The sequence below is a fragment of the Dendrobates tinctorius genome, unplaced genomic scaffold, assembly GCF_039654945.1.
Source record: "Dendrobates tinctorius isolate UK_male_01 unplaced genomic scaffold, ASM3965494v1 ptg000016l, whole genome shotgun sequence".
NCBI lineage: Eukaryota > Metazoa > Chordata > Amphibia > Anura > Dendrobatidae > Dendrobates > Dendrobates tinctorius.
The window spans coordinates 2,394,634-2,418,044 of record NW_027361684.1 but is presented as its reverse complement, the minus strand read 5'-3'; the positions used below and the strand labels follow the sequence as shown (position 1 = coordinate 2,418,044).

Genomic DNA, 23,411 nt, shown 5'->3' with positions numbered 1-23,411 from the left:
TGCTCACACTGCTGTATACAGGAGGCTATGTGAGGGCTCGTACTGAATATAGAAGGCTATATGAGGGCTTACACTGTATACAGGAGGCTATTTGGGGGCTCACACTGTATACAGAAGATTATGTGCGGGCTCATACTGAATATAGAAGGCTATATGGGGGCTCACACTGTATGCAGGAGGTTATGTACAGGCTCATACTGTTATATATGTGTGAGCTCATATTGCATATGGGGGGCTATATGGGGGCACATACTAATATACAGCTCTGGCAAACATTAAGAGACCACTGCAACATTTTCAGTTTGTCTGATTTTTCTCTTTATAGGTATATTTTTGAGTAACATGTAAATTGCTCTTTTATTCTATAAACTACTGACATGTCTCCGAATTTCCAAGCACTAAATTTTGTATTTATTTTCAGAAAATGAGAAACGGTCAAAATAACAATAAAATGCAGTGCTTGCAGACCTCAAATAATGCAAAGAAAACAAGTTCATAATCATTTAGAGATTTTTGATTTTTCCATCAATACGGTCACGTGAGAGCTTGTTTTTTTGCGGGATGAGTTGTACTTTTGAACGACACCATTGGTTTTACCATATCGTGTACTGAAAAATGGGAAAAGATGGGAAAAAAATTGGAAAAAAAATTCCAAATTTGGTGATATTGCAAAAAAAAAAGCACAATTCCACAACTGTTTCTTGGATTTTTTTTTTTTTACCATGTTCATCAAATGCTAATACTGACCTGCAATTATGATTTTCCAGGTCATTACAAGTTCATAGATACCAAACATGAATAGGTTATTTTTTATTTAAGTGGTGAAAAAAGAATCCAAATTTTATTTTTTTTAAAATGGCGTCATTTTCCTCCAAGACCCGTAGCGTCTCTATTTTTCCTGATCTGGGGCTGGGTGAGGGCTTATTTTTTGCATACTGAGCTCAAGTTTTTATTGATACCATATTGGTGCAGATACGATCTTTTGATCGCCCGTTATTGCATTTTAATGCAATGTTGCGGCTACCAAAAATGTAATTCTGGCGTTTTGATTTTTATTTTTGCTACGCTGTTTACCCGTCGGATTAATTCTTTTTATATCATGAAAGATTGGGTGATACTGAATGCTGCGATACCAAATGGGTTTTTTTATGGTTTTATTTTGAATGGGGAGTGAGTTGAACTTTTATATTTTTTTATTTTTTTAATATTTTTAAAAACATTTTTTTTTTTTTACTTTTCTCCTGCTTCAACAGTCTCCTTGGGAGGCTAGAAGCTGCAATCTTCCCATCGCCTCATCGATCATTAGATTGTCTGTAGCAGACATGCTCACTTGCTATGAGCGCCGACCGCTGGGACTGTGGTTCCTTACATTCCCGCCAAAAAACAGGTAATTGTGATGAGCACGATGCACCATGACGATGGAGTAAGTAGTCAAGATGACAAAAGTCTCAGATGATATTAGGCTATAATGCCGCCAAAGGGGTAGGTGATCCACTAGAAAAACTAATAGCTACATATACAAGTGGACACAAAATCAATCGGTGGCCAATGATTTTATTTTATAACATTGTTGATGTATCTGCCTATAATGCACTTGTCTTAGGGCAGTTTCACACGTCCAGATAATTCCGGTACCGGAGCTATCCGTGTCCGTGTGCATACGTATGCCATCCGTGTGACATCCGTGTGCTATCTGTATGTCCGTGTGTACCATCCGTGTGCTGTCCGTGTGTCCGTGTTTTTGAAAAATTATTTTCAATGTTAACCCTTTGACTTTTAAAAACGCACACGGATCACACACGGACAGCACACAGACGCCATCCGTGTGCGGTACGTTTTTACACGGACCCATTGACTTGTATGGGTCTGTGTGATCAGTGCTGTTGCACAAAACCGGACATGTCAGCGTGTTTTGCACACGGTCCGTGAAAACACGCTGACATCTGCATAGACACATTCATTCGAATGTGTCTACGTGTGTCAGTGTCTCCGGTACGTGAGAAAACTGTCACTACACGTACCGGAGACACCGACGTGTGAAACTGCTCTCATGGTGTGAAATAAACCACCATAGGAGCGCCAGTAAACTGCATAAGCGAAGACTTTCTGGAAGAATTAGGAATGTCTCTTGTTATGCCATCTATTTTAAAGAAGAAACGTAAAACACTGAAGCGAAGTACCAGCAGCCATAGTATATCGCATCCAACACATGCTCAACACCGCGACCCCACCAGCACTGGAAAAAACAATAAAAAGGAGGCGGCATTTGTCCATCTTCCTGTGATAAAACAAACACTACGTGTTCTAGTCGTAAATATTTATGTAAAGCGCATGTGAGTTATTTCTGTGCAGAATGTAAGAATGCCTGACTATAGCAAGACGTGAACCTTTTCTAGAGAAAATAAAGCAAACGGAAGTTTTGATTTTTATTTTTCATCTGTTTCTGACCAACCATATTCACATACAGTCAAATAATGCATCTGGTATTGAAATAATTCACTTAGAGTAGCTAAATGTCAGAATTTGCAGACTTTAAACGGATCATAGTGACCCGAACAGTACAAGTGTATCACCAATAGGAACAGAACAACATCTGCGTGCACTCCGTTGCCATGGTTACCTTGGATCTTTTTTGCCACCTTATTGGCTCCTTTCCCCATCAGTCACAGAGAGGAGGGACTTCCTGTGCTGTGCAGCAGCTCCTTGTTTATACTCAGGTATAGCGTCTCTCACAGGTGTACCTCTATATTACACCCAGGTCTTCTATATATCTCTGTCTATACTCTCTGCATATGAGACTTTTGGAAAGGATCAGACTTCTGACCGGTCCTTGTAGAATGTTCCGTTAACTCTTTCCACACTGGAATTCTATAGAGAGTGTAAATCTTTGAATAGTAAAGAGTTAAATCCGCATTCTAAAATGCAATCTGCTCCAGATGGGATTGTTAACGCTATCGTTTCCAGAGGGCACACAATGGGGGCGGCGCTGTGGTTTACCCTGATGTGACCCCCCTGTATACTGCCTGAGGTTTCATGACCCGTCACAATTGCTAGATCCCATAATCCTCCTGTAAACAGACACTAAATAGTGCAGCCTAATAGTGAGCTGCTGTTATCATGGGAGGCTGACACCGCCACTACTGGGCGCAGTTTCTGCTGAATCATGGTGATCAGCTTCTCACATCTTTATAGAAAGCTGCTGGATGCGGCGCTCCTCACTGTGTCCCAGCCTTCCCAGGGAGCAGGTAGGCCACATCCATCCCTTCTGCTTTGCAACACTCTTGCAGTTTTCTAGCATGATTTTGACATTATCGTGCACATTGTAGACTTTCTTAGGTGTTTCTGTGTATTATTATATTATGTATTTTATGCTCTTATTCTCCTATATATATATATATATATATATATATTGCCATTCATGTGAGGCTGTTGAGTTCAGGTCAGGACACCCGTGGATGGTTCGGCCATCACAGACCCCAACACATGGGTGTGTGAACATAGCCTCAGAATTTCATCCATTTTTATCGTATATAGAAATAAAATACAAAAAATTCTCCACCCTGTCCACTCTGGCGGTCTGTGAAAATCGGACCACAGTCAGATGTCATCCGAGTGCAGTCCTGTGGTTTTTTTTTTTTTTTAACGGACCCATTGCATTGCGTTGCTCACTTTGATCTGAGCCTCAGACATGCGAATGACCCCACAGACTATCACAGGTACGAGTGCTGGCCGTGAAAAATCAAAAACTGATTAAAGATGAACAAATCAATTTACATGAGTAGTAGTCCATAGCCACTGGACGTTAGCCGTGTGCGCCGCCTCTTACCTGCTGCATCTCTTCTAATTATTAGGCCCGGTGCAGCGTCCCGTACACATCACGCCACAACGGGAACACTGCCCCGGGCCGACTATCTAGGGGAGGCAGTGGGGATTCCAGGCAGGTCGCAGGGCTCCTGCACGGTGGCCACGGAAAACCGTTGTGGTGCTACTTCAGGGTCTAGAGAATTGTACAACGCCGTACACGCATGTCACGCTCGGTCCTCACTTGTCAGACGAGCTTCTCTCTTGTTACACAATCCTCACACCCAGGAGCCACGGCCTAACTCCCTGACTCGCCTTCTCTTAAAGACAAAATTCAAGAATATCTTAAAGGGGTAGTCCAGTTACAAGAATTTTTCTTCCATCCACAGGATCAACCTATCAATAAGGGAGGCATCTATGTAGGTGGAGAGCCACAGACCTGGCCCCCAATACAGATAGAGCCCGATCCATCATTGCATTCCCACCAGTTTTTTACTATCTTTAATCCCTTAATTAGTGACTTTTTGGTTTGCAACAAAATTATCAAGTAGTTCGCACCTTTTTTCAAGTTGTTTTCTGTGGTTTAGTTTTGTCTCAAAATACGTCTGTGAAAAAAACAAGTCAAAAAATAATTATGAAATCCGGTCCGAAATGTTTAAATACCTCTGCTGCCCCCTCCTGGTAACATTTGAGAATTGCATTTTAGCAAATTATACATTGAAAATTTAGAAAAGATTTAACCCCTTCACGACCCATGACGCCTACATAGGCGTCATGAAAAGTCGTGCCCAAACGACCTATGACGCCTACGTAGGCGTCATGCTATAAATAGTCCCCCTGCGGGTCGGGTGACCGGGGTCACTGAAAGGTCACCCGACCCGCACACAGAGGACACTCTACAGTTAATCCCTGGGGGCGTGGCTTAGCCCCCACATGCCTACGATCGCTCTGATTGGCTGTTAAATGTGAAACAGCCAATCAGAGCGATTTGTAATATTTCACCAATGAAATTTGGTGAAATATTACAATCCAGCCATGGCCGATGCTGCAATAGCATCGGCCATGGCTGGACACCGACACCCGTTCCCCCACACACCGACTGGCGGGGCCAATCGGTCGCCGCCGTCATCATCTGCTCCCCCTTCCCTTCCTATTGCTCCCTCCCACCTTCCGATCCCCCCGGGACCTCCGATTGTGCTCCCGGTGTCCCGCCGTGGCTCCCGGTGTCCGGATCATGGGCGCCGCCATCTTGCAAAATGGCGGGCGCATGCGCAGTGCACCTGCCATTGTCCAAGATGGCGGCGCCCATGAATTTGCCGGTTGCCCGTTCATTTTTCATTTTGATCACTGTGATACACTCTCACAGTGATCAAAATGAAAAAAAAGTAAATTCACCCCCCTTTTATCACCCCCATAGCCATGCGCAAATAATAAAATAAAAAAAAAAAATATTTTTTTTTTTTCCATTTAGGGTTCGAACTAGGGTTAGGGTTAGAAATAGGGTTAGGGCTGGAATTAGGGTTAGGGCTGGGTTGGGATTAGGGTTTGGCTTGCAGTTAGGGTTAGAGTTGGGATTAGGGTTAGGGGTGTGTTGGCGTTAGGGTTATTATTAGAGTAGGGTTAGGGGTGTGTTGGGGTTAGAGTTGGAGTTAGAATTGAGGGGTTTCCACTGTTTAGGCACATCACGGGGTCTCCGAACGCGACATGGCGCCACGATTTATTCCAGCCAATTTTGCGTTCAAAATGTCAAACAGCACTCTCTCCATTCCGAGCCCCGACGTGTGCCCAAACAGTGGTTTACCCCCACATATGGGGTATCAGTGTACTCAGGAAAAATTGCACAACAACTTTGGGAGTCTAATTTCTCCTGTTACCCTTGGGAAAAAAAATTGGGGGCTAAAAAAATGATTTTTGTGAAAAAAAAAAAATGATTTTTTTTTTGTTTTCACGGCTCTGTGTTATAAACTTTGGTGAAGCACTTGGGGGTTCAAAGTGCTCATCACACATCTAGATAAGTTCCTTGGGGGGTCTAGTTTCCAAAATGGGGTCACTTGAGGGGGGTTTCCACTGTTTAGCCACATCACGGAATCTGCAAACGTAACATGATGCCCGCAGACCATTCCATCAAGTCGGTATTTCAAAACATCACTACTTCCCTACCGAGCCCCGACGTGTGCCCAAACAGTGGTCCCTCCCCACATATTGGGTACCAGCGTACTCAGGACAAACTGGATAACAACTTTTGGGGTCCAATTTCTCCTGTTACTATTGTGAAAATAAAAAATAGTGGGATAAAAAAATCATTTTTTGAGGGAAAAAAAAATATTTTTATTTTCACAGCTCTGCGTTATACACTTCTGTAAAGCACCTGGGGGTTCAAAGTGCTCACTATGCATCTAGATAACTTCCTTAGGGGGTCTAGTTTCCAAAATGGGGTGATATGTGGGGGAGCTCCAAAGTGTAGGCAGACAGGGCCTCTCCAAACACGACATGGTGTCCGCTAACGATTGGAGCTAATTTTCCATTCAAAAAGTCAAATGGCGCTCCTTCCCTTCTGAGCCCTGCCGTGTGCCCAAACAGTGGTTCCCCCCCACATATGGGGTGCCAGCGTACTCAGGACAAACTGGACAGCAACTGTAGGGGTCCAATTTATCCTGTTACCCTTGTGAAAATAAAAAATAGCGGGCTAAAAAATCATTTTTGAGGAAAAAAAATGATTTTTTATTTTCATGGCTCTGCGTTTATAAACTTCTGTGAAGCACTTGGGGGTTCAAAGTGCTTGCTACACAACTAGATAAGTTCCTTGGGGGGTTTAGTTTCCAAAATGGGGTCACTTGTGGGGGGTTTCTACTGTTTAGGCACATCAGGGGCTCTGCAAACGCAACATGATGCCCGCAGAACATCCCATCAGTCTGCACTCCAAAATCGCGCTCCTTCCCTTCTGAGCTCTCCCATGCGCCCAAACAGTGGTTTCCCCTGACATATGGGGTATCGGTGTACTCAGGACAAATTACACAACAACTTTTGTGGTCCAATTTCTCGTGTTAGCCTTGTGAAAATAAAAAATAGCGGGCTAAATGATCATTTTTGAGGAAAAAAAAATGTTTTTTTATTTTCACTGCTCTGCGTCATAAACTTCTGTGAAGCACTTGGGGGTTCAAAGTCCTCACCACACATCTAGATAAGTTCCTTGGGTGGTCTAGTTTCCAAAATGGGGTCACTTGTGGGGGAGCTCCAATGTTTATGCACACAGGGGCTCTCCAAACACGACATGGTGTCCACTAACGATTGGAGCTAATTTTCCATTCAAAAAGTCAAATGGTGCTCCTTCCTTTCGGGACCCTGCCGTGCGCCCAAACAGTGGTTTATGACCACATATGAGGTATCGGTGCACTCAGGAGAAATTGCCCAACAAATTTTAGGATCCATTTTATCCCATTGCCCATGTGAAAATGAAAAAACTGAGGCTAAAATAAAATTTTTGTGAAAAAAAAAAAGTCCTTTTTTTACGGATCAATTTGTGAAGCACCTGGCGGTTCAAAGTGATCACTATGCATCTAAATAAGTTCCTTGGAGGGTCTAGTTTCCAAAATGGGGTCACTTGTGGGGAAGCTCCAGTGTTTAGGCGCACAGGGACTCTCCAAACGCGACATGGCAACAGCTAAATATTCCAGCATATTTTCCATTCAAAAAGTCAAATAGCGCTCCTTCCCTTCTGAGCCCTGCCGTGCGCCCAAACAGTGGTTTATGACCACATATGAGGTATCGGTGTACTCAGGAGAAATTGCCCAACAAATTTTAGGATCCATTTTATCCTGTTGCCCATGTGAAAATGAAAAAATTGATGCTAAAAGAAAATTTTTACTGGAAAAATTAAAATGTTCATTTTTTCCTTCCACATTGCTTTAGTTGCTGTGAAGCACCTGAAGGGTTAATAATCTTCTAGAATGTAGCTTGAGGGGTGCAGTTTTTAGAATGGTGTCACTTTTGGGTATTTTCTGACATATAGACCCCTCAAAGTGACTTCAAATGTGAGGTGGTCCCTAAAAAAAAAAAAAAATGGTTTTGTAAATTTTGTTGTAAAAATGAGAAATCGCTGGTCAACTTTTAACCCTTATAACTTCCCAACAAAAAAAAATTTTGTTTCCAAAATTGTGCTGATGTAAAGTAAACATGTGGGAAATGTTATTTATTAACTATTTTGTGTCACATAACTCTCTGGTGTAACGGAATAAAAATTAAAAATGTGAAAATTGCGAAATTTTCAAATTTTTCACCAAATTTCCGTTTTTTTCACAAATAAATGCAAAAATTATTGACCTAAGTTTACCACTAATATGAAGCCAAATATGTCACGAAAAAACAATCTCAGAATCACTAGGATCCGTTGAAGCGTTTGAGTTATTACCTCATAAAGGTACAGGAAAGATGTATACCAGTGTCCCTTTATGAGGTAGAAAAATATTGAGGATTGAGAGTCCTCAGTGGTTGATACCTTTTAATGGCTAACTGAAAAGATGGTAACACATTGCAAGCTTTCTGAGTAGTCTCGAAAGCTTGCAATGTGTTACCATCTTTTCAGTTAGCCATTAAAAGGTATCAACCACTGAGGACTCTCAATTCTAAATATTTTTCTACCTCATAAAGGGACACTGGTCAATATTGCCAAAAATGGCCAGGTCATTAAGGTCAAAATAGGCTGGGTCATGAAGGGGTTAAAGGGGTATTCCCATCTACAAGATCCTATACCAACATGTAGTAGGTGTAATAATAGCAAATACCTCCAATTAGAAATGTAGTATAGTTCTTCTGATTCGCTGTGTCACTTACCCATGTGCAGGGCATTGCAGTAACTTAGGTACCCATGGTTATGTCCACTAATAACTAGCTGTCACTGGTTGTAACCATGGCTACCTAAGCTGCTGCAATGCTCTGCACATGTGGTAAGCAACATGGTGAATCAGAAGAACTATACTTAATTTCTAATTGGAGGTATCTGCTAATGTTATTATTATTACACCTACTACATATTGGGATAGGGTCTTGAAGATGGGAATGCTCCTTTAACGCAAAAATATTTCTCCCATGAACTTGGATTTGCGTTTTTGCACTTACTCATCATTTCCTATGGATGAAAAAGCGCTGCAAAAAACGCTGAAAGAAGTGACATGCTGCAATATGGAAAAACGCAGCAGTTTTCAAAGTCAGGAAAAAAACACAAAAAAAAACTGCATGAGATTTCTGAAATGTCAGCTTGCTGGTACTGTAAAACGCAGCTTAAAATTTGCATAAAAAGACGCAGCAAAAACGCAGCATGTGAACAAAGCCAAAGTTAATGTCCTCTCGCCAAGCAAATTGCGGCACTCGCGTGGCTTTAGAGGGCTATTTACCTGCAGATTAACCCCATAGCTGCGAGATACCGTAACAGTATTTGGGGACAGGTTTCCTTTAAAAAATTATGTCAATGACCATATTCTTTTAAAATTAAAAAAAAAAAAAGTGATTTCTATTTCTTTTTCCTGTTTCAGTAGTAACTTTACAGAATAAATGTTTCGATATTTTATTCTGAAAATTACACTAATGCCAAATATGCAACTTTTTTTTTTTTTTTTAGATTTTGCTTTTTAAGTTTTGGGAAAAGAGGGTGGATTTAACCCTTTTTTTACATTACTTATTTGTCCCATTAGGGGACTCGAACCTAACTTGATCGCTTATGCAATAAACTGCGATATTAATTATCATTATCCTATGAAGTCCGAAGGGGCTATCTTTAGGCCCCAGGATACTATGGCACATGATAATCCTCCTAAATGCTAATTTCATGATTAATGACCATTCTGATCATAGACAGCAGCAGCTATTCAGCCGGCATATGCATTTTCTGATGGGGAGCCAATAATCCCCTCACAGACATATTAAATGGATAACATGCCGTATTCCTGCATTCACCACTAGAGGGCGCCTACTGACTGTGTTATTGAGCTCAGTGTAGGTCTGTATGCAGTAAGCTCTCTAGCGCTCTCTAGTGGTGGCTCAAGAGTCACTTTAAATCTAAAATCCCTTTTTTTTTTTTTTTTTTTACTTTCCATTATTTGTCACAAGTCTTCCAGCTTCTCTCCTGTTGCTATAGCCTAAATTACACACTGTCATATTCCAGTGTGCTTGGCTTTGCTCACATCTTTTTATCTTGTCCATTAGGTTTCTCTTTAAATGTAGAATTAATTCATTGCTCCCTCTTGGGAGGTCTTTACTCCTGGTAACATTTCCAACTTGTTTAGTTAAGAAAACAAAGCAGGGAACTTGGAATTTCCTGCCTTTTGCTCTGTTGTGTTGGCGCTCTATGCTTCGTGCTGGCGTGCACGGCAAACACTGAACCCTCCGGCAGATGAACCTTTTGGTGCCTGTTACAGATCGCAGCCTCCAGGACCAGACGAGGACTTGTGCTTTTTGTCTCAGCTTGCAAGAATGGCCGGAAGAAAAGTGACAAAAGTCGTCCTGAGTGTTGAGCAGTCGGAGGGAGTTGGTGCCCGTGTCCGCCGGAGCATTGGCAGATCGGAGGTAGGAGTTTCATATCTTTCTAATAACTTCCCAAAGCCATTCATTGATGTATCCGACTATAAAGCAATTTTTCCGAAGCTCGGCTCCCTACGTTTTTCCAGTAGTGGCTCCTGATATTCTACAGTTTCTGCTCCTCTGTAGTGAGTTACGTAATCTCTGCTGTGTATTTGCCAGCCGCTGCGCCCCTGCGTGATCCCTCAACAAACTATTGTAGGCGAAATTTGGCAAGAGGGTCAATAATGTAAAACACAATTACCCAGAACCGTCGTCCTTGGTGAACCTGATTGTGAACAAAACATGGGGAACGTTCCAGACACATGAATCATTAGATGACTCTTGAAAGCGGCTCGTGTTTTTGTGAGCGGGATGCAGTGACAGACAGGAGGCAGAGCAAGTCCTTCACGCATTTAGATAATGGCTTAAGCAGGGGGTATGGGAGGTGGTATTAGCACGGTGTGGGTGCAAGGTGAGGTATAAGGTAAAGCAACTGTTCATGAAAGGGTTAACTTATCAGTCGGCCGGCTTCCTGGCTGCAGAGCCTTAGGTTCTACCGGTGGCGCCCACACAAGTGGCACGTGATGACTCCGATGTCGTCCTGAAGAAATTGGGGTCACCCGATCTGTTTTAGGCGGCATGCACGCTGTAACCACCGGCTTGGCGTGTCTGAAACTTTCGGTCACGAGAGACAACGGGCACACGGCAGATTGCTGTCCACTGTCAGTATACCTGGACACAGGGAATCTACAGTGCGGGCCTGCGCTATCACGATGCTCAAGGGACGGAGCGCCAACCTTCCCCTGCTGCGCACTCTGTCTTCCCGCCAAGTCTCCTCTCCCTTTCCTGCGCTCACCGCCTTTTATCAAAGTCACGCCCCCTGATGTCGAGTGCAAAGGTCGGTCCGGGTTGGAAAGCTTTCCCCCGGGCAACAAGGGTGACAGGCCCGACAGTTCTGTAACCTGCGCAAGAGAGGTACCCCCGGTCAATCTTTTTACATTTTCACAATACCAGAAGCTACAATAGAGAATGGAGCACAGATCTACTGTAGTCTGGTATATACCCTATAGGAGACGAGTATACCGTACGGCCGATGACCCTGCATAATGTGCAGTGTAACGACCAAAGACTGGCATCGTGCTTTCTATAATAACCCATCTATACAAGCAGACCGCACTCAGCGAACAGTCTGTATGATATCATTCACTGCGCATAGGCTTGTTCTCAGCAGCACGAGCGCTGTTTACACAGGGTAATATGCTGCCAAGAACGATGATCATTTTTTTTTTTTTTCTTCAGACCAAAAGATCATTTCACCTGATGAATGAGTATTATGCTCATTCATCAGGTGATTAGCAGTCTGGATATGATGGAGGCGCAGTCCTAATAAGCACATCACTGTTTAGCAGCAGTTTGTTCTTTCCAGCGGCGCTCCCCTTCTCCTCTGTATTACACAGGCACGTCTCCTTTTTATTCACCTCTAGAGCTGCAGCAGGTGTAAAGCCTGGAGTGGAGTACGGCAGTGACCCTCCCACCCAGGCTCCACAGTCGCTCCTAAATCCTGGACCCTAGATCCACCAAAATATCTGACTTGTCAAATAAATATTGCTCAATGCTAAAATCCTCAGCAACCTCAGGGACACGTGCCTCCTATCCAGAAATCTACCTGCCAGCTGCTTACAAGGGGCCAGCAATAACTGAGCGGAGTACTTTAAAGACTACCCGGTGTTTTAATTGTTGTTTCATAAGTCAATACTACATGTGAAAAGGAGCAACTTTGTAATATATCTCCTCAGAGAAATGAGCTGCTTTCTTCTCCTTTCATTCTCATTCCATGGGTAACATCTGTATACAGTTACAATCAGATTCTCCCATTACTGAGATAGGAGATGACTGTTGGTGCTTATAAAGTTCTATGGATGGAGGCTCTAGAGTCACACAGACATTTTTCTTCAACTGATCTTAAGGCCACGTGCACACGTTGCGTATTTGAGTTTTTTTTTTACATCAGTATTTGTAAGCCAAAACCAGGAGAGGAACAATCAGAGGAAAAGTATATTTGGCTTACAAATACTGAGATAAAATACTGAACGTGGCCTAAAACTATAGTTACAGTTTTCCATAGAACTTTATGAGCACCAACTATCATCTCCTATTTCAGTAATGGGAAAATCTGTATTTACTGAACACAAATTTTTCCCTTAAAGTTAGAATTTTGAGAATCAATGTTCAGTCCATGAGAAAGAAGCAGATTTCTATGATAAGATATATTACAAAGTTGCTTATTTTCACGTGTACTATTGATTTGTGTGTGGTGGAGGAAATAAAATAATAGTTTCTCGTTAAGAACCCTTGGATTCAGCGCATGTGTTCCCGCGGCCTTGTTCACATTGATTTTATGTAGCTTTGCTTGGACCCGATCTACATTTAGACACCTGAGTGTATTAGATGATGTATTAGTAGTGCTGGGATTGACTACATCCGCAGCGTTCTCCTCTTTGGTATATTCAGAGTTGAAGACACTATTTAGTAATTCTGCATCCTCACTAATCAACTCCACATTACCAATAACGGCTTGTACTCCAGTCACATCCAGAGCAGCACTCTCTATTCTGCTGTTCCATCATGTGTTATACTCCAGACACATCCGGAGCAGCAGTCACTCTTATGCTGTTATATCTTGTCTTATACTCAATTCACCTCCAGGGTTGTATCCGTTATCCTGCCGTTACATCAGGCGTGCTGCTCCCTTCACCAACAGATCTGCAGTCACTATTCTGCTGTCACGTCAGGTGTCCCTCTCACACAACACCCCATACACTATGATGGTTCCCCCTACAACACCCATACACAGTATGATAGTCCCCCCACAACACCCACACACAGTATGATGGTCCCCTCACAGCCCTCGTAGACAGTATGATGGTTCCCCCTACAACCCCCATACACAGTATGATGGTTCCCCCTACAACCCCCATACACAGTATGATGGTTCCCCCTACAACCCCCATACACAGTATGATGGTCCCCCCACAGCTCTCGTAGACAGTAGGACGGTTCCCTCCACAGCCCTCGCACATAGTATGACGGTTCCCCCTACAGCCCTCGTACACAGTATGATGGTCCCGTTCCATAGCCTCCAAAAGAATATGATGGTCCCCACACAGCATGAAGGTTCCCCACATAGCCTCTAACACAATATGATAGCCCTTTCACAGTATGATGGATCCCCCTACACACCGCCCCCCCCATACCGTATGATGGTCCCCCACAACCTCCTATGTAGTATAGTGGTCCCTCCACATCTCCACATGCAGTATTATGTATTCACAGCCCACAAAAAAATAAAAAATACAGCCTTATAATCTCTATATGCAGGCGTCTTGCTGGAGTAAGTGATGGAGCAGGGGACCAGTGGCTCCATCCTGAAGATGACGATATTGTTAATATCATCCCAATCAATGTGACCTTTGGCCTGAACAGCCCGTCTGGCATTTGCCAGATTTGCCCAATGGCCAGTCCGGCCCTGCATGGAGCCCAGATTCAGCAAGAATTCTAATGAAATAATGCAAGTTATACGGAATCCTTTCCTCACTTTTTTCAGATGTCCGGAAGAAGATTCGATACCAAAGTGATAGTTGTGATTTCGCTTACTGGACATTTTTCAGTGGAAAAAAAACTGATGCATTCTAAAACCTCTTTTGATTTTGTTCTTTAGAAAAACATGGCCGATTTTTGTGAAATATTTCCACCAACTTTGACAAATTTTAAAAATTTTTTTTTAAAAAGTTAAAATTTGACAATTTTTTTTAACTTTTCATGTTTTCTTTTCCCAGTAGTTTGTATTAATTTTGGTTTATTTTGATACTAATATTTCTCTTATTTTGGCTCCTCTTTATTTTAGCTAAGAAATTTGGATCCATTTCTGATGCTGGATGAATTTAAAGGGGGCAAACCCGCAGGCTTCCCAGACCACCCTCACAGAGGATTTGAAACGGTAATAAATAAAAACAGGGAGTAACCTCTTCCTAAATCTGTTAAAACAACCCATTTAATGATTATAATATCAGATGTCCTGTGTGCTTACCCTTGATTTCTGACCTGAGTACTGGTACATGTGAGTCCTGCAGCGGTGAGCGGTGCTGTGGTCTGTGCATGGCCCTTTTACACTCACAACCTGCCAACGTAACGTGACCACTGTAGAGACACAGTGTATGTACAATTTACATGTCCCATACATGGCACAAAAAGTGACAAGGGAGGCTATGTGTGGACCTTAGTGCTACACTCAGGTCAGTGGGGGCCATAAGGAGGGAGTTTGAAAAATAAGAAAAAAAAAAGTAATTACAGAGCCTTCGTGATGTTAATAAACTAGAGAGCTATAAGAAAACGCGCAACACAGAAACCCCTCTATATATTGTTATTTAAAGGGAATCTGTCACCAGATTTTTGCTACCCAATCTGAAAGCAGCATAATGTAGGAAAAGAGACCCTGATTCCAGCGATGTGTCACTTAGTTTACTGGGTGCAGCATTTGTGACACAGAGTTTTTAAATGTAGCATGTAGCAGAGCTGAGAAAGCTAACCCCGCCCTCACCAGGCCCTGTATGTGCATTATCTATAGACAGTGAGCTGCTTTCACAGGAGGGGGCATGGTCGGCCTGGGGCTCACAGGAGCATCAGTTCTGACTGTGATAATCTCTGGGTGATAAAACCTTCATTGTATGGAAACAGGGCACAGCCTGATAAGTGACATATCCCTGAAATGTATGTGTCAGCCCCTACCTCATGCTGTCCTCAGATTACACAGTAAAAACCTGCTGACAGATTCACGTTAATAGTAGATCCAGATATGGGGGCTATTAGCGTTGAATAATATCTTTTTGCTCATTTGCAGTCTGACCATATGGCAAATTAAGCATTGCACAGTTGTCATTGAAAACTATTAGTACCATGGTAGACACCAGGGTATTAAGTTCACTTTAGAGGTCAAAGGTATTATAAACCATCTGTAGTGCGCCATCCATGAGGCATCAGGCGGCACCATTCCCTGATTGTAGGGAGATCACATACTGCCCATTATGTATTTCATGCTGAAGTTTTCCTAAAGGGAATCTGTCAGCAGGTGTTCTTATTTAATCTGAGAGCAGCATAATCTAGGGCAAGTGAGTCTGACTACTGCGTACTACTTGGCTGTGTGCTGTACTTTCAATACAATCAGTGTTTTATCGGCAGGAGATTATCCCTGCCTGACTAGGTCTTGTGCTGGCCAATCACGCTAGTCTGTGTAACCCCGCCCCCACCAATGATTGGCTGCTTGCAATCAGTATTTGTAAGCCAAAACCAGGAGTGGAACAATCAGAGGAAAGTATAATAGAAACACGTCACCACTTCTGTATTTATCACCCACTCCTGATTTTTGGCTTACAAATACTGATGTTAAATACTGACCAAAAGCTGAGAATCTGAAGTCTTCCTGTGCACAGAGCTCGTCTTAATTGGATGAAGTCAGTTACCATAACTTCTGGAAAAGAGTGCCACCTAGTGGGAACAATAGAATAGTACTAGGCGGAAAATATCTTGAAACTTTTTTTTTTTTCCCCTCTGGAAACGCAAAAAAACAGCATCCCATGCAATCCTATGGGATTCCGCAATGCTGCGCTAATGCTGCGGATTTTCCCGCGGTGGAATTGCATCGCGGAAAAATCCGCAGCATGCTCATTAATTTGCGAAATCGTGGTAACTCCGCCCACATAGGAACGCATTGTTCTGCTTACTTTCCGCATGTGGCTGTGCCCACCATGCGAAAAGTAAGCAGAACATTTGCAGATGGTACCCACGGTCCGGAGGAGAGGAGACTGTCCTCCGGGCTTTGGGTACCATATCCCTGTAAAAAATAGAATTAAAATTAAAAAACTCGGGTTATAGTTACCTTCCGACGTCGCTCAGGCTTCAGCGATACACGTGGCAGCTCCCGTTCCCAGTAATGCATTGCGATAATAACCTTTGACGTTGCTGTCTCGCGATACTGTAGTGGTCTCGCGAGGCCGCGATGTCATCAAAGGTCATTGCCGCAATGCATCACTGGGAACGGGACCTGCCGGAGCATCGCGGAGGCCTGGGGACGCTGCGCGGGACGCTGGAAGGTGAATAACCAGATTTTTTATTTATTTATTTTTTTTATTATTTTTAACATTCGATCTTTTTACTACTGATGCCGCATAGGCAGCCTCAATAGTAAAAAGTTGGTGACACTCGTCAAACACTGTGTTTGACGAGTGTGACCAACCTGTCAATCAGATCGCTTGGAAAACGCTAGCATTCTGCAAGCTACCTAAGCTTGCAAATCGATAGTTTTTCTGTGAGAAAATCGCGGGAATTTAAAATGTGATTTTCCCGCAGAATGGAATTCCGGAATTCTCGCGGTAACTTCCGCGGGAGTTCCGCTACGTGTGAACTTTGACCGGGCTGCAGTGTGACACTTTAGACCTCTCAGACGAGACCCCACTATCAATATCTTAAATGCCAAAAAATTTAATTAAAGGAAAATTTCCATTTGCCCATTATAGTCACAATAAAACGTAAAATGATCCTTTATTGCTATGCATATCTCAGTGAGATTTACGAAAGTCATTGCTGCCTAATGCTCAGCCGTCAGCCAGGTCTTTTTTTAGTGTACAGTCTCCTAATGATCACTAGAGGGCACTGTACTTCTACATTTTCCGCCATTGTTTTTGGTGTATGGCGTCCATGTATTTTACCTTGTGGAAGTTTGTAGTGATGGCATTTAGATCACTAAAATGGGTTGTCCCCTGGCCATAAATTGGCTATCATTCTTCAGCAGCCCTTACCCCTGGTGGCCTCTGACCCACCACTTCCTGATCAGCACTGCCATACAAGAAATTAAGCATCACTTGGTGTCCAGTTGTATCTAATTGCAAAATACGAACACTATTTTCAGGCTCTGGTCATATTATTATTAAGTTTATTGTATGACGCAGACATAGCCATACTTTATCAAGCCATTTTTTTGCCTTAAGAAATAGTGCAGTAGACTGTGATAATCCAGGGCCATAGAAGAGCATCGGCCAGCAGCAGGCCTGGTATCTGCTGGCTGCAGTGCCGGGTATTGGTGCGAGAGACTCGCGCGAGTTTCTCGCATTGCAGTTGCAAATGTGACCCCGGCCTTAGGGTTTGCTCACCTTGGCGAGTCGCATCCGATGATTCTCTCATGCGAGTGAATCATATGCTATGTGCAAATAACCGTCGGCTCAAACGCTGCTGCAAGCGTGAGCCGAGTGTCCTATAACGGTGATCCGATCCTCTCTCATGCGAGAATTGGATCACGGGTGCTTAGAAGATGGTGAGCTTAATTTCTCCATCTTCTCCGTCCTGTGAGTCGGCGTATATCAGACTGCATTGGAATAACATCAGAGTGCAGTCTGATGTTTTGCATGCACTTATAGACTTGTGTGGGTGCGCGCTGCCCGGTATACGCTGCCAATAACAGAGTGCAGCAATTTTTTTTTTTTCTCATGACAACTCGGCATGGACAATAAATGCCAGTCGGCACTGCTCTGTGTTATTACATTGGAGCGAATGCTAGGTAATGAGGCATCGGAGAGCACTCGTCCGAGTTATACACCGGCTACTCGCCAGTGTGAGCGAGCCCTTATCTGGTGTTCTTTCATGCGAGTGATTAAATATCTCGATAACGGTATAGTAACAGACATTTTAATGCATTTTATTAGGTATCGTATTTACTGAGTGGAGGCTCAATGGCACATGAAGATTTCTGTGGACACGTTGGCAGATTGGATCCTGGAGACCTGCAGGTAATTCTCCAACTACATTATAGTTCTAATTATGAATTATAGCCTCTAAAGAATCCTGTTCATTGTATTAAAGACTGACCATCATTTTATTTTTTTATTTCATAAATCAGTCATGCTTAAGATATATTACAAAGTCGTTTATTTTCAGATCAGAGAAATCCTGCTTTTTTTTTTTTTTTTTCTTCTCCTGGATTGATATTTCACTCTCCATTCATGAGTAAATTCTGTTTTCAGTGAAGATAGACTTCCACATTCCTGAACTAGAAGATGACAATTGGTGCTTTTACAATTCTATGAAGCAGGGGGGATGAGGGAGGAGCTAGAGGCGGACACAAGGATTATACTGCAAGTTCTCCTGAAAATGACAGTTACAGTTCTCGCTAGAACTCTGTGAGCACCAGCTGCCATCTCCTATCTCCGTAATGAAAAAAACTATCGTCTCTGAAGACAATATTTCAGGGTCTGAGGTAGAGGCCGATGCAGCGAGACATTTTATTTTTATTTTTGGGTATATCATTACTATAATACATTTGTATCTCTTTCATATTGATTTCATTTTGTGTATTACATTGCACTATTTGCTTGTATTATGTTGCACCAAATTTCTATAGGTCTAACTTTCAAAATTGCATTGCGATTAACTTTGTAGATATACGGTACATATGTGAATGTAGATGCCTGTTATCATTCCTTGGTAGTGTTCTGCCATCCGATGACTACTAAAAAGATGCTGGTAAAAAGATGGCAACAAATACAGGGTATTTAGTCTATACTTTTTTTGCAAAAAAATTTAAACCAAGCTACTCCACCTCGTCAAGGTAACCCTTAATGGAGCAGTCCCTATCTAATGACATGCACATAAAGAGCTGTCTTACATCACGTGCCCATACTAGGAAGTGCCTGTCTGAATCCTGTTCATTTAGACACTGTTCATATGTTCAGGTTTTAAATACATTAGCTAGGGTCTGCTCCATTAAGGGTTACCTTGACGAGGTGGAGTAGCTTGGTATACATTTTTTAGCAAAAAAAAAGTATAGACTAAATACCCTGTATTTGTTGCCATCTTTTTACCAGCACTTGCTGACTACTGTCATATTTGTTACTTCAGGGTATTTCTGTACATTTGTCATTCTGTGTTTTCTTTTTGTGTTTCAATCTCCAATTTTAGTGGATGACAGCTGGCCGTGGTATTGTCCATGCAGAGATGCCTTGTACAGATGAACCAGCGCATGGGCTACAACTGTGGGTTAACTTGAGAAGTTCTGAGAAGATGATTCCACCAGAATATCAGGAGCTGAAAAGTGCAGACATTCCCAAACCATCAAAAGATGGAGTAACTGTTACAGTTATTTCTGGAGAGTCGATGGGCATTAAGGTCAGTTTTTCTTTGGTTGGTTGTATGATAAGAAAATAAAGCCCGATTCTCTGATTGCGGAATAAATTACTTGAATTTAAGAATTAGAATTTTTAATAATGTATCTATAACAAAGGTTCTTAAGCAAAAATTCACACTATTTTACTTTTCATTTGGATATTGTACATATGAATTCCATCCACATCTACTTTTAACAGATGATCAGCTTTAATTTTGAAGGGAATCTGTCAGTAGGATTAACCATACTAAGCCGTCTATATGGGCATGTAAGTCCCAGAAAGCAGAATATAATGGTACACTGATATCTGCAATCTGATGTCTTATTCCAGAGAAATCCATGTTTGTTCGGTCGTCCATGACGGCACAACCTGAGAGATGGGATCCACCCTTCAGGAACAGGAAATCCTACAGATACATAAGGGCGGCACCTCTCCCACGCATCAGTTGGTTTCCTGTTCCTGGAGGACAGGATTCCCTACAGATCGTACCATCATGGACGAGGAATCCCCAGGCTGGCTGTCCGACTCAGGTAGCCGGGGGGGTCTCCTACCTCGGTCAGTGCGGGATCCCCTGGAAGCGCCACGGTGGGCCTGGGCAGGGCTCCACGACGGTGTGCGGAGCAGGTGGGAGCGGGGTCCAGGGCCAGAGCCGGCAGGTAAGTAGAAATTTTCCCCAGAATCCTGGCCCTCCTGGTGCGGTCGTCCTGCGGTCTGGGTCACTGTCTGGGGCCGGCTGTGGTGGCGTGCAGGGAGCGTTGTGCCGGGTTGGACGCCGCCGTCGGCCTGCGCGTCCCCACGCGTTCACGGAGATACCGGAAGTGATGCAGCCGGGGGGGGACGGTGACGCTGGACCGGAAGTCGGACGCCGGCCGGCTTTTCTCTTTTGTGCGTCGCCCGGTCGCAGCGGCGTGGGTGCCAGCATAGCGGCGGGGGGGGAGACTATGGACGTCTTGGGAGGGGGGAAATGGAGCCCCTGGCCATGATGCCTGCTGACCCAGATTTCCGGGAGGGGGAAGGTCCATAAAAAGCCACAGAAGCTGCAGGGCTGCTTTTGGCCCATTTGCAGGAATGGATGAGCCAGAAGCTCCCGTGGCCCAGCTGGACCGGCAGCAGGAACATGCCTCAGAGTGGTTCCAGGCAAACTCCCAGCTGAAAAAACGAACTTGGCAATCCAGTCACAGAAGTTACTCCAGGTTGAAGGATCCAGCTCGCCCCCCACGTGATCCGGTACCTACGCCTACTGCTCAGGGTACAAGATCTTCGGGAGTGTGCCCTGATGCAGTGTTCCCCTTATATTTTTTTCTCCTATGGGGGAAGAAGTGCTCTGGTAAAGCGAAAAACAGGGAGTGTGCCCTATGCAGTTGTCCCTTGCCAGACGCCAACCCTAAAAAACTGTGTCAGTCATGTATACGGCAGACGGTAGGGAAAGAAGAAGAAGAAAAAAAAAAAAAAAAAAAAAAAAAGCTAGGGGGTGGTAGTCCCTAATTACCATACATACTTCCTTACACTTTCCCCACTTCTGCAGGTGACTGAAGAAACCCCTGACTTCACTACGAGTCCAAGGGAAATTATTAGGATGGAAGTTAAAGCTCTAAAGTCTTTATCCCAAGGGGAATCCTCTAAGAAGAAAAAGGAAATGAGTTTTTCAGAGTCTGACTCCTCAGCCAACCCTAGGGGAAATGAAGATCCCTCAGAACCCTCAGCTTCTTCCTCTGCGTCCTCTTCAGAGGAGGACTCCAATCGTTTCTGCCTGGGTCTAGAACAGGTGGATAAATTGGTAAAGACAGTAAGGGCCACCATGGGGGTATCAGACACAAAACCAGAACGGTCAGCACAGGACCTGATGTTCGGCGGCCTAGACCCCAGGAAACGTAAATCTTTCCCATTAAACGACAAGGTCCAGAACCTGATCAATAGGGAATGGAAGAAACCGGAAAGGAAGGGTTCCCTACCTCCGGCCTTTAAGTGACGATATCCCTTTGAGGACCCCTTGGTGACCAGATGGGACAAAGCCCCAAAATTGGACGCAGCGGTGGCTAAAGCATCCAAAAAGTCTGCTATTCCCTTTGATGACATGGCCTCCTTGAAAGATCCGCTGGACAAAAAAGCAGATTCCTATCTGAAAGGCACATGGGAAATGTCAGCTGGTGCCCTAAGGCCGGCGGTAGCAGCTACTTGCACAGCCTGGTCTATGATGGTCTGGCTGGACCAGCTTGAGTCACAGTTAGAGGACGGAGCCTCGAGAGAGTCCATCCTGAAGACCCTTCCTACAATCCAGAATGCTGCAGCCTTTTTAGCAGATGCTTCGGCAGATTTGGCAAGAATGGCGGCCAAAGCCGCAGGTCTATTTAATGTGGCCCGAAGGGCTATATGACTGAAGTGCTGGCCTGGGGATATCCAGGCCAGATCCCATCTTTTCTCCATCCCGTGTGAGGGCGAATAACTCTTCGATCCAGTCCTAGATGAACTCTTGGAAAAAGCCGGGGACGATAAAAAGAAATTCCCTACCCTGCCAACCCCTTCCTATAGGCACCCCTTCACTAGGAAGAGATTTTTCCGTAGAAGGTCGTCCAGAGATCGAGGCAGATGGGAAGATAAGAGGAAGAAAGGTACCGGGTTTATGTTTGGAGCGGGACGTCAGGAAGGATCATCCCGAGAGACCAAGAAGCCTCCCCAATGACTAGCGGCTCCGGTGGGGGGTAGATTATCTGCCTTCTACCCGGCCTGGTCACTGATTTTAAACAGTAGCTGGATCCTGGGGTTGGTAGCGTCAGGTCTACGGCTAGAATTCTCCTGTATCCCCCGCAATAGTTTTAAGATCACCCCTCTCAGGTCTTCCCTGTCGGAACAAGCTGCTCTGGAGACCTAAATCCGTAACCTATGCTGTAAGAAGGTCCTGATAGAGGTACCGGAGGCGGAGAAGGGCAGAGGCTTCTACTCCCCTCTATTCCTGGTCCATAAGCCAGATGGCTCTTACAGGACCATTATCAATCTGAAGGCACTCAATAAATTTTTGGCCATTCGCCCATTTAAGATGGAAACAATCAATTCCACAATAAAGTTACTGTTTGAAAACAGCTTTATGGTGGTGTTGGATTTAAAAGACGCCTATTACCATATACCCTTCTATGCGTCTCATCATCATTTCCTTAGAGTGGCGGCTCATTTAGAAGGGTCGGTACAGCATTTCCAATATGTCGCCCTTCTCTTTGGTATTAGTCACCCCCCGAGTATTTACTAAGGTTATATCGGAAGTTATGGCCTATCTGTGCGAAGCAGATATCCTGGTAATCCACCAACCTGGATGACTTCCTTATTGTAGGCAAAACAGCAGACCATTGTCTGGATCAGTTGCAGAAAGCGATGGCGGCCCTAGAACAGTTAGGGTGGCTACTAAACATTAAAAAGTCCCGCCTACAGCCCATGAGAATTCAGCAGTTCTTAGGCCTAATGCTAGACTCTCAGAATCAGGAGTGTCGTCTGCCACCCAAAAAATTATTTCGCCTATGTTATCAGGTCTTGAACGCTTCCAGTAACCCCACCATGTCCCTCAGGAAAGCAATGTAGCTCCTAGGTTCCCTCTTGTCCTGCATACCCACTGTCCGGTGGGCCCAGTTCCATACAAGGATTCTACAGGGCGAGGTTTTACTTCATCAGAAAATCCTGGGGGGTTACCTAGAAGGCCAGTTGACATTGTCCCAACGTACTATAAAATCCCTTGGTTGGTAGCTGGAGGAAAGAAAATTAGCCAGAGGGGTGCCCTGGGAATATAACATAACCCGGGTAGTTACCACGGACGCAAGCTCTACTGGTTGGGGGGCCCACATGGGGGAGGTCTTAGTCCAGGAC

General features: G+C 43.9%; 1 protein-coding gene across 2 annotated transcripts in view; it reads left to right on the top strand.

Moving 5' to 3' along the window:
* Positions 1-2,619: 2,619 nt before the first annotated feature.
* Positions 2,620-23,411, top strand: part of PIR (pirin) — a 66,811-nt gene continuing 46,019 nt past the window's right edge. The window contains exons 1-5 of one of the 2 annotated variants that reach the window (XM_073565256.1): positions 2,620-2,717; positions 10,212-10,359; positions 14,258-14,350; positions 18,105-18,188; positions 19,357-19,563. In XM_073565256.1, the coding sequence (XP_073421357.1) occupies positions 10,267-10,359; positions 14,258-14,350; positions 18,105-18,188; positions 19,357-19,563 (477 nt within the window). In that variant the 5' untranslated portion in view covers positions 2,620-2,717; positions 10,212-10,266. Of the gene's footprint in view, positions 2,718-3,068; positions 3,246-10,211; positions 10,360-14,257; positions 14,351-18,104; positions 18,189-19,356; positions 19,564-23,411 lie in introns of those variants that run through there. The other variant, XM_073565255.1, reaches the window with a different exon arrangement.